Below are 11,872 nucleotides of genomic sequence, written 5' to 3'. Positions count from 1 at the left end.
ATAGATTAGGAGCAACCACTGAAAAAGCTTGATCACCTTTATTTTTTAACCTGGATCTCGGAACTTTGAGGAGCATCTGATTGGATGAACTCAGTGCTTAGGAGTGTGGACATGTAAAAGCTCTGATAAATAAGAAGGCGCCAACCCATTTAAGATCTTAAAAACAAACAATAAAATCTTAAAATCAATCCAGAAGCGGACAGGAAGTCAGTGGAGCGAAGCTAAAACTGGGGTAATGTGCTCACGCTTTTTAGTCCCAGTTAAGAGCCGAGCTGCTGCATTCTGGACTAACTGTAAGCGTTGAAGAGAAGACTGATCCAATCCAAAATATAAAGAGTTACAGTAGTCTAGTCTAGATGTTAGGGTTAGGAATATTTGCTTCTTAGTTCCTTTGCTCCTGTAAACAAACGTTGGTTTTCATGAGACTCACCGGCGCATGCGCAACGCCGACATCTTTCGTCATCTGCCCGGAGCTGCTTCCGTGTACAACTGTTGGCGCAAGCTACATTAAAGTGATTATTAAGTTTTGAATATGGATATTTTTCTTACAAAAATGCATCGATTCACTACAGGACGCCTTTTTTCACCCCCCGGAGCAGTGTGAGGAACTTTTTATTATGGATGGATGCACTTTATTTCACATCTTTTGGACTGATGAACTACATCAAAGACAATTTTTAATATAACTCCGATTGGATTCATCTGAAAGAAAGAAGTCATATACGCCTATGATGTCTTTAGGGTGTGTAAATAATGGGCTAATTTTCATTTTTGGGTGAACTATCCCTTTAACAAGAGAGTTAAAAACATTGAAAAGAACCTGAGACCTCTGGCTATTATTGGCTACAAGATGGGAAAACATTTTTGTTTTAGCAGATTTTACTGCTCCCTGGTATTTACGTAATGTGTCCTGTAAAATATCAAACAAGACTCTGAGTTGATCCTTTTTCCACTTTCTCTCCGTTATTCTGCAGGCGCGTCTGAGAGAGCGAGTAATGTCATTCAATCAGGGTTCTGAAAGGGTTCTCAACGGAGCAACAAAGTTCAAATATCTCAGTTTAAGTACAGTCAAATAAAACGGTGAATTTCTCTACACTGAGATTACAATCATCGAGATTGCATCGAGTACAGCAATGAGTCTTTAAAAGCAATAGAAAACTGTGAGTCAGTTAAAGGGTTAATTGCATGAACACTGCGTGCAGAAGCACAGGTAGAGATCTCCGAACTGGGAACAACCACAGTAAATAACACAGGCAGGTGATCTGAAATACCTATGTCACATATTTCACTGATGGTAACACATAAACCATAGACAACACAAGGTCCAAAGTATGACCTTTTTCATGGGTCGGACCAGTGACAAACTGCGTGAGATTAAACGAATGAATAAGATTGAGAAAATCTTTAGCCAGAGGTTTGGATTCACAGCACACGTGTATGTTAAAATCACCAATAATTAAAAAGCGATCATATTTCAATAAAACCCCAGCTACAAAGTCTGCAAAATCCTAAATAAAATCCTTATTATACTTTAGAGGTCGATACACCACCGCACATAACACAGTCACGGGAAAGTTTGTCTCAAAAAGCTGTAATTCAAAACTGCTGCAGGCATCCACCGAGATCTCCTGACAGTGAAAAACGGATTTAAACACAGAAGCCAGCCCTTCACCTTTGCCGGTGGTCCGAGGGGAGCTTAGAAAGTCACAGCAGGGAGGAAGAAGTTCAGAAAAAGGAGTTAACTCACCAGCATGAAGCCAGGTTTCTGTCAAAAACATAAAATCCAGAACACGCGAAGTGAAAAAGTCATTCAGCAAAAAAAAGTAATAGCAAAAACAACAGCACTAATAATAAAATACATTTTATTAATAGTAGTCGTAGTGACAACAGCATTAATGTTTATTACAGTAACAATAGTTGTTTATTATTATTATTATTATTAACTAGAAATAGTATTGTCCTAACAAAGCATAATTATAATAATTATAATTATTATTATTATTAATAATTGGTTTTAGTCATTATGGGTAGGACAGACTCTTGCAGGGAAAACAAAGGACATGAAATGATGGGGGACAGGGGTTTGGAAAATGTTGCGAGTCGGATTCGAAATAACATTTCCTGTATGAGCACCCAACTCACCTCAAGTACTTTAGCAAACATTAATGTCCAAATCAATATGTTATTGCTATGGTCCCATGTCCAAAAAGAAAAACCTTAGGTAATGCATCAACCACTAGCCCACAGCTCCAACGCTATGCTAACATTTCATTCGTCTTGACACTTCACTAATTGGTATAGACTGCTGCCGAGGTATCTGGGGCCGCAGGTACACGCGCACTGCTGATTGCAGTCTGTTGTGAACTCACAGATGACTAATTACCGTAAAAACAAACTGAAGTGATTGGCTCTTACAAATCAATGGAAGCCCAAATTAAGTGAGAGAGTGAGTGAGTGAATGAGAGAGAGAGAGAGAGAGAGAGAGAGAACAATGCGGGTCAACCCCTATTTCCCATGAGACGTTGTCTCAGGAGCGACCTGTCTCCTCGTATTGAGGGCCCGCACCGTAGCACAAGATGACACCTCGTCGTGATTAATTCACCGCCACCAGGGCACCACAGAGGCCCCTAGGGGTCCATGGGCACACTTCCAAACACCTACGATACTTCTCCTCCTTCACTATCTCTCTTTCTCATCTTCTGTTCATTCTCAGGGTTTTGGATCCACGTGACAGACAAGCTTCAGTTGACTGACTGATAGCACAGAGTGAATAGTGACTTAAGAAGCATCATGAGAGGATTTATATGTCTATTTTTATCAACCTAAAGTCTGAATGCGGATACAGAGTCTATTATTTATGCTAAATTTACAATATAATGAAAATGTATGTTTAGTCTCAGTGTAACGGAGGCCAGCTAGTAAGAGCTGTGCAGGTAAACCTCACTGCCCTGATCTCAACAGGCGCACTAGCGACTGATGCTAGAGGCTGCTGTCTTTAGCATCCTTGATAGCGCACGCCTTCCATGCTAGAAATGCTCGAATCCCGCTCAGAGCAAGTGACGGGATTAGAACCAGAAGGGTTACGTCAGGTCATAATGTACAAAATGTATGTGCATGCAAAGATCATTTACAGTAGCAACTTTATCGTTGATTTTAAGGCTTACCTTGCTGAAAATGACATTTTAAACCATAGTCTGCTGGTCTTTGCTGTTTTATGATTGTCTTAGGTGGTTGTCCATCTGTTCTGCCAGTCTGATTAGTAGAAGTGCTATAAACCTCTCTAAAAACCTGCAAAAAGATCAGTCTGAGCAGGCTAGGAGAGCAGCTAATAGTTTAAGATGCTGCTTTTCTATGCTATGTTAAAGTCTGCAACACCTCTGTCAGTTTAATCCAACTGTAATTCTGAATCTAGAGATTTTAAGATATATTTTACGATTTATCCTGCTGAAAAGGTCAACCTAAACCAGCCAAAGATGTTCTTAGCTGGTTTATGATGATCTTAAATAGTCATCAATCTGGTCTCAAAGTCTGACCAGCAGAAAACTGCACCAAATTCTCTGAAATCTAGGGGACTGGCTGAAGACCAACAAACTAGTTTAGGCTGGTTTAAGATGTTTTTGTTCCAGGCTATGTTCAGATCGCCAGTAATTTAATCCAACTGCCATTGCAAATCTAGAGATGTTATGATGTATTCTAAGATTTACCCTGCCAAAAAAAAAGGTCCTAAAATTGGTCTGCTGGTCTTATCTGGTTTATAATGGTTTTAGCTGGTTGTCCATCTGGTCCAGTCTGATTAGCTGAAATCTAGCGTAGCGTTATTTCTGGCAGGTCACGTTAGTCAAGCTCGCATCAGCTGACTCTCAGCTGATCCCCATCAACCTATGGGAACACGACACCTATCTAAGTATTCATATATAAGGTCCCGCAGTAGTATCAGCAGTTTTCGCATTGCTCAATAGCTAATTACCCTCCTCCATCCCCAACTCCTCCTCTGTCAGTCAGGATTCAGCCTTCTGATTCTCCTTTGAATCAGACTAATTCTAAAATGTGTACATAACATTATTGAACTTAACGATATCTGCAATACATTTATGTTGGTTCTGTTCTGTTTACCCTGGGGGGTTATCGCTGCTCTCCCTGCTCTCATCCATGCTAGGCTGCATGGATGCGCAGGGAGTTCTTGCCCAGAACGGAACCATACCGCCAATCCAAACTGTATGCTAATTGTCAATCATCTTTGACGATAGTGGTCCTGACAGAAAAGCACTCATAACTTCTCTAAAACCTGCCAACAATTCAGTCTGAACAGGCTAGGAGACCAGCTAAAACCAGCAATCCAGTTTAAATTGGTTTAAGATGTTTTCTTTCCAGGTTGATTTAACTCAAATTAGTTGGATCCATAACTTTCTTAAACTAGACTAAGATGTTTTGCTGGTCTTATCTGGTCTTGTTGGGTGGTTTTAGAGGATTTATTTTTATTTATTTATTTATTTTTTGTTATGACCTACCTTCTCAAGCCAAAAGAAGGCTTTTCATTCTGATTGCACTATTAGTCAAATTATTAATGAATCATTAGGCTGCATGTAAAGTAAACATAGCAACTGTGGTTATTTATCAAAAGTAGCATTATTGTGACTAGCATGAAAGGACAGTCGTTTAACTTGATTGCTTCTGCAGTTTCCACAATTTCTGCAGAGTCTGCAGAACGCCGCTCTACATCCTGTTGGAAACATACACAACACTATATAAATGTGTATGGGGACGGATGAGGTAACTTGGCAAGCCCACACGTAACCCAGAGAGGGAGAGAGAAAGATTAGAGAGCGTTAGGAGGCATGTGTGATCCGTCCTCGGGAGCTTGGGATGTTTCAATAATGATGTATGAGCACTTGGCCTCCTGGGATACCCAGGATGTAACCCAGATTCTGTGCTTGGACGTGCGAGAAGACGGATGGCTGTGTCTGTGTGTGTTTTATGTGTGTGACGTGTGCGTGTATGAGAAAGCGAGGCAGATCTCAGCGGTACGTGCTGCCGTCGTGTGTCATGTAGCCTGCTCTGTTTTAGCAGTGAGCTAATTCTAGCCTTTCAGTCCCCAAAACAAACATATTCAATCAATATCTGTGTTTATTACAATTTTCTACGTGGCAGCTACACATCTCATTGGCTTACATTGGTGCCTGAGTGTTTGACCCAGCACAATCTGTCAAGGCAAATTTCCTCCTGACTGTTTTATTTATTCCAGTCTGAGCTGTCAGGAGTAAAAGTGCTGTTGTGGCTCCATCTAGTGGCTGCAACCCTACTTTGTCAATAAAATAAGGTAAAATGAAATAAAATACAAAACAAAAAAATGTTATAAGTAAAAAAACAAAGTACAGATAAAAATAGAGCACAATTAAAGTACAAATAAAATAAAAAAATAAAAGTATGAATTAAATACAAAAAATACAAATAAAATACAAAAAAAAGAAAACAAAAATTGAAAATACAAATAAAGTAAAAAATGAAAGTGCAAATCAAATAAAAATAAATAGAATACAAGTAAAAATAAAGCAAACTGTAAATAAAAGTTAAATACAAAAATAGAGAATAAATAAAAATAAAAAAATAAAAAGTCACAATCTTAATTATGCAATATTGTTTTCAATTATTTAGATTACAATAACTTTAATTTTGATAAGGGCATGTTTGTCATGAAGTTGGCACATACTGCAAAATGCAAAATGTGACAATATATGCAGATTGGTGAAGCTCAGCAACTTTTAGACTTTTTAGAAGTTTAAGATGCCTGTACTTTCAGAAAAAAAGGGAAAGGGTGCCAACACGTAACACATAATTAACTGCAAAGCAAGCATGCATGAAACATCTGAAGTATTCACGCCTCAGAAAAAATCCCGCATGTGATCGTAGCGATATTTTATCTCGTGGCTTACGTGTCTTTCATCTGTGAGTGGGGTTTGGGAATATCATGTTCCTCCTGAGTCACTTTAATAACAAACCATGCTGAGCTCAATGGAAATGCACAGGAAGACTCAATGAACATACGTCTGTCTGTCATGACGTTGGTCAGCACAAACTGCATATTAAAACTAAAAATGGTGCAAATTCTTTTGTTATGAATAACTGTAAGTGCTCATTTGTTTTGGGTGACTATTATTTATTAACTTGAGTTGTTTTTATTCCAGACAGTGTTTAGTGGTCAGTTTATTTGAAACATTTTTCATTTGATTTCTTTTTTTTTTTTTTCTACTGCAGACCGACATAAAATACCATGTGTGAATGCCTGGATCATCTGGAAACACTGTATGCAATGTAAATACATGAAATTGTATAGAAGGACAGTACATAAATGACATTATTTGCTACAGACAAGTTTAAAAACACATTTAAGAAGTTTAGTTGCCCTTTGAATGTCCTTAGATGGTAATACAGTATCATTTTTTTTAGCAGTATAAGCCTTATTCAGCCTTATGCCTTATGTGTGAATAAATAAAAATATAATTCTTAGCTTCCTCCTTTTGGGGATTTTAGTGCTCTTAATGTTAGTAAATGTTGCGGTGAATAAAGGTATTAATAACAGTGAAATTATGAATGTGTGCTCTTTCTGTATGAAGAGCTTGAGTTGGACGTGAGGTCAGCAGCCAGACACCGAAAGGTCAGAGTCATAGTAGACTGGATCATATGACTGCAGCAACACACACACACACAGAACATATCTATTACACACTCACATATAAACAGTGATCTGCATTTGTCCAAAATTAAAACAAGCACATACAAAGACCAACACACTGGCAAATTCAATAAACAGTGTTGTATTTCAGCGTCTTCACTAAACACCCATAATCCAGTTCAACAAGGAATAAAAATCATGCATTCTTTTGAGCCCAAACACACAATGTTTTTATGTAAATTAGGCTCATTATAGATTGCACCATATTCACATATAGACTACTTTTATGATACTTTATGATGTTTTAATGGCGTTTTAAAGATTCTTTGTAATTGCATGGGGAAGAGTATGAAAACTCATTTTGTGTTCCTGCAGACATGAGGGTGAGTAAATGAGGGGAATTTTTACCTGTACATAAACTATGCCTTTAAGGCTATCAGTTATGAATTATATAGAGTTATATTCACAGATCAGAGGGTCGAGAAGCCCCATTCTTTCCCCAGCCTCTGTCTCTCTCCCTCTCTCTTTTGGGAACAGAGACATGATGAGATTTGCAGGAAATGTCACGTCTGTCACATACATCCCCAAAGAGACATGAAATGCAGCTGTGTCCTCACAGGCTACATAGTGCATTCAGTATGCCTTTGTATGAACCCAGTGAAACATTATATAAAGGTACAGTACCAGTCAAAAGTTTGGGACTGAATATTGATCCCCATGACACTTTTTGATACAAAGGCTCATGATGAAATGCTTTTGTATTGTTTCGTCGCTCCCCAGTCTAGGGGTATTAGGAACGACGAACAAGGTTAAATCATTTGAGAGAGACAAGGAGGTCTTCCAATCTCCAGCACCAGCATTACAATCAAGACACTTAATCTGGTAAATTAAAATTTTAGGCTTTTAGTTTAAGTAAGAAACAAAATATCAGTCTTTAATATCAGTGTATTTTGTCTGATTTTTTTTTTCTTTTACACTTTTACAGGATGCACTAAATGAAAATCAGAATATGTATTCATATCTTATGTACTGTTGCTTGTGTAGTAATTTTATCTTCTTTTAAGGACTTATTTTTTACTGGAAAACAAGGCAAAAAAGACTAATTTAAAAACTTGTAAAAAGGTAGAAGTAAAAGCTCAAAAATGAAAAGATTTAGTATCTACTGTATACTTTTGACTATATGTGTGAAAACAGTTGTTTCCTTTGACATTACAAGAGGGTTTCTGTCATTTAATTATATCACAAAATATGGATTAGCACATTTCCACTATTCTCGCAGTTTGAATTTAGGATTATATTAAAAGACTCCTGTTTCAAATGGGACTTTTAATGGGAACACAAGTGAGGAGAAAGAAAGAAACAAAAATGCCACCTAAATCTCATTTTGTCAAATGATTTTGGGCCCGTAGAATCACTTTGTGTCACTTTTAATTTCAGTCACACAATTTGACAAGAACTGCCTCAGAAACTTTCAAGAACTTCCTGTCTGGTCTCAGTCCACATTGACAGCCCCGTCCAGACGCTGCTTCATGCCCTGGCCGCACCACCAGCACAGAGAAAACAGATAGAGGGCCATGCAGGTCGGTAGGTCGTAGAGATACGCTGTTATGAAGATCACAAACAGAATAGCATACACAAGAGCCTTGGCCATGTGACCCAGCGAGCAGAACTCCCTCCACCATGATAACAGCCTACTGTTGTTGCCGTCCACCCAGGACAGGTGAATGCTGGGTAACGGCGTGGAGAGTTTATCCTCTTCATCCAGTCGCTGGGGTTCTTGAAAGTTTCTGAGGGTCTTCCCAAGCTCAAAGTCTTCCTCTGCAAAAGTGACCTCTCTTTCCTTTGCAGATGTTGTCTGAAGGAGGTGTCTGGATGGGTAAACGCTAACTGTTGGATAGGTAGGTAAGTGGGTGGGTACAAATTTGGTAGCATGACTCTCAAACTCTTTCTCTTCTCCATCTGTGCAATTGTCATCCACTGCTTGGGAGTCCTCTACAAGCTCTTCAGCACTAGCAGGTTCTATAGTCGTCTCATTCAGTCGCTCCCTCATTTTAAGTCCTTCGTTTGCCTCAAAACGCCTCTCTTCGTTTTTCAATAGCTCTGAACCGTCTTTGTTAAAAATCTTGTTCGACGTGCATAATTCGTTCTCATTAAATGCTTCCCTCTCGCACGATGAAACGCTCTGTATTTCTGCGCTGTGATCCGTAGTTGTCTCATCTTGTCCTTTTCTACTGCTTTCCGTTTCCTCTTCATGTAGTTCTCTACAAAACGCCCTCATTTCCACCTGCTCCTCGCTGGCGTCTTTATTTATATCCTTCCTTTCTGAAGAAGATCCCTCGGCCTGTCTATTTGTGAGCGGCACGTCCCTGATCTCCGTAAATGTCAGGGTGTCTTTGACCACTCTGTGTGTGTTTTCTTTAACCTTTGAGGTGTCGGAGCTGCCCATGCATTCTTCAGGTGCGATTCCATCTCCGGCTTCTGAATTCTGAGTCTCAGTGTCATGTGTGGTTCGAGTTTCGCCCCCTGGGCTTGCTTTGGTCGTGTCTTGACTCAAAGATCCGCTTGTGTGCTCATGATGTGGGGCTTGGCGGTAATGAGATGCCTCTAACTCACTTACCGCCCTCTCTGGCTCCGATCCCTGGGCAGAACATGGTAGGGTAGTGACCCTTGGCCCTTTCACTAGTTGGTAATCCACAACCTGATCTCTAGAAGGACTCATGTTCAGATCCTTTGATTGCTCTACAGGATCAGATTTTACAGTTTCCATTGCTTTCCTGTCAGCAGACTCTTGACTGGGGTCTTTCTCAGCTCCCTTGTCCTCCGTCGCGACTACAACTTTGGCCCTTAAAGCTACAACTTCTGACTCAGGACGAACACATACTTGGTCCTGCGTATCAGTGCCATTAAGAAAAGCTTCCCAGGCCTTAGAAGCCGATATGGCTAGGTGATCTTCTGCCTGATGGCTTGTTTCACTGTAGGCATCTGGAGGGTTTGATTGGGGGGGTGTTGTTGTGGTACTGCCCCAATCCAGGGAAAGCAAAGAGATCTGGTGGTACATTAGTATTGGTGGCGTGTCCACGGCTTGTTGGCCGTGGACAACCGGCAAGTCGGTTCTACTTGGTATATTCAGCCTTGGGATGGATGTGGTACTTTCATCTGTGTTGGAAATACATCCCTTCTGGGTTTCCATTGCTTTCTGAGTGAAGTAGTCCTGCACGTGTGCCAAACGAGCAGCTTGACGTTTCCTACGACGATCCACCTGTCAAAAAAGAGACAATATGGAGAGAAAAGTTGGTTTTCAACAGACTTTATTATGTCATGTTTGTAATGAGAGGCACTTATTGAGTGGAATATAATGTTGCAAAATGCAAAATGAATTTATCTTTACTAATAACTTCCTACTTTGCATTTAAAGAGATCGTTCACCCAGTTGTTCAAAGCCTGTATATTTATCAATAGAAAAAAACAGCTGGTTTTATTCTGGCAAACTACCCCTTTTATTGGTGAACTACCTCTCTAAATGCCCGCCTTTATCTCTGGACATTGACAGAGCACTCATTGACCCTACCAGAGTTTTGCAGCAGTCCTTAAGGGATTTGAAGGAATTGATTCCTACTTCTTTTTCTGTTATGTTCTCCCTAGTATGCCTGGCCTTGGGTGTGACTTGTTCTGGAGAAAGAAAAAAAAACTCAAACTCGGTCTCTTGTCCTCAGAATCAAAGCTCCCTATTCCCAGATCTCCACATAAGAAACCCACCTGAGATCTCACCGCTCGCCTCTGCAGGTGTCGCCTCCCAGTAGGTCTTTTTACTGTAAATATGTGGCAAGTTTTCAATCACACTCACCAGCCATGTGTTCAAACATACCATCTCCAGTCAAAACAAAAAGTGCTTGATTGAACAACCAGAGAAATACATTTAGTTTTGAGTTACACAAAAATTAAGTTGACCTATTTAACAAAGTTTAGCCATGAAGCGTAAAAGGCTGGTTTTTAGTTCCGCTACTGTATGGTGTTCTGAATCATTTTAAGTGCCGCTATGCAATTGGTAGGATGTTTTGGGTGGTTGCCAAAGGTTTTGCTTTGCGATTACTATCCTGCATAGCAACACAATCCTGTTTTAAAGACTATTTGTTTCTTCCAGTGTACATATATGGAATTTTTTGGACAGTTTTTTCATCTACAAGGCTAAAATTGTAAGTCTGATTACTTGGTAGAAGTAACAGCTCTTCAACAGTCCGATTTACTGTATCATTCACATCCGGGATGAGTTACACACCAAAGTTCAAATCCTTAACACTAAGCATGAGTAATAGTGATGATTCGAATGTATGTTTTTGCAGTGTTCCCCACCTGGTTGTTTTAAGGCAGCTCCTGATACCTTTTTGGTTACTCTCCTCTACCGACTTCTCCTTTTCACTCTCTTTCTCTTTCAGATCGCTCCTTTGTCTTTGGTGGCAGAAGACAATGTAGTTCGTCCCTCCATTGTTGGCCCAGAATATTCCAACAGGACTTTCATACCACAGACAGAACTCCACCCGCAACCCTTCGACCTGGAACGGAGGCATCAACACGAGTTGGAAAGAGAAACAGTCCGTCTCGCCATCGCTGGACCCAGGCATGTACTCTGCTAGCAGGTCGAAGTGGCTCTGCCAGCCGTCCAGAGTGACACGGACGTAGACGGCCTTGTGGAAGCAGAGGTTAAGAACGCGGATGATGCCGCGGATTGTGGTGGATCCAGGGAGCAGCTCGATGCGCTCCAGCTCCAACTTCTGCTGCTGAAGTCTCACCTCCATGTTCTGGTGCAACGCTGGGATATTGAAGAGGCAAGAGATGTAGTATTCCTCAGCTTCTCTACTATTTACCTCCAGCTCTGATGAATTCTGGTTGTCATACTCCTTCACGGAAACCAGGTCCAGACCAAAGGCATCCGCAAATGACACCTTTCTTCGTATGGCTACCGGTGGGGGGTCAGGTTTCACCTCCTCGGATTCATCTCCAGAGCTCCCCTCTAATATCCGGTCCACCGTTTTCTCCACTTTTATGTTTTCCTCATTGTTTTTCATTATCCAGTCCATACAGATGGGAAGCTCCAGGCTGCAGGAGACCACGGAGGGTACAAGCTCTTCCCCAGACATGCCTGGGTAATGCTGGATGGGTAAAGCCTGAGAGAACAACACTAACCGCCTTAAACCCTCACGCGCA

The 11,872-nt window shown here is 40.5% G+C and overlaps 1 protein-coding gene across 1 annotated transcript; it reads right to left on the bottom strand.

Annotated features, from left to right (window-relative positions):
- Positions 1–415: 415 nt before the first annotated feature.
- On the bottom strand, positions 416–11,872 carry LOC107656350 (uncharacterized). The gene is made up of 5 exons (XM_016444152.1): positions 11,021–11,872; positions 10,427–10,479; positions 10,239–10,339; positions 7,848–9,929; positions 416–425 (listed from the first exon to the last, which is right to left on the bottom strand). Exons 1-4 carry the CDS (start codon positions 11,803–11,805, stop codon positions 8,163–8,165), a joined length of 2,706 nt encoding a protein of 901 aa, XP_016299638.1. The 5' UTR covers positions 11,806–11,872; the 3' UTR covers positions 416–425; positions 7,848–8,162.

The sequence above is a fragment of the Sinocyclocheilus anshuiensis genome, unplaced genomic scaffold (assembly GCF_001515605.1).
Source record: "Sinocyclocheilus anshuiensis isolate Anshui unplaced genomic scaffold, SAMN03320099.WGS_v1.1 scaffold183, whole genome shotgun sequence".
In the NCBI taxonomy this organism is placed as follows: Eukaryota; Metazoa; Chordata; class Actinopteri; order Cypriniformes; family Cyprinidae; genus Sinocyclocheilus; species Sinocyclocheilus anshuiensis.
The sequence above is the reverse complement of the archived record's forward strand: the minus strand, read 5'-3'. Positions and strand labels throughout refer to the sequence as shown.

Bases quoted from the DNA above. Each gene is read 5' to 3' on its own strand.
- LOC107656350 (XM_016444152.1), bottom strand. From the start codon at position 11,805: ATGTCTGGGGAAGAGCTTGTACCCTCCGTGGTCTCCTGCAGCCTGGAG. The intron at 10,480-11,020 runs GTGGGGAACACT...ACATATTTACAG, and splicing joins AGCTGCCTTAAAACAACCAG to TAAAAAGACCTACTGGGAGG. The intron at 9,930-10,238 runs GTAGGGTCAATG...CTTTTTTGACAG, and splicing joins AGGACTGCTGCAAAACTCTG to GTGGATCGTCGTAGGAAACG.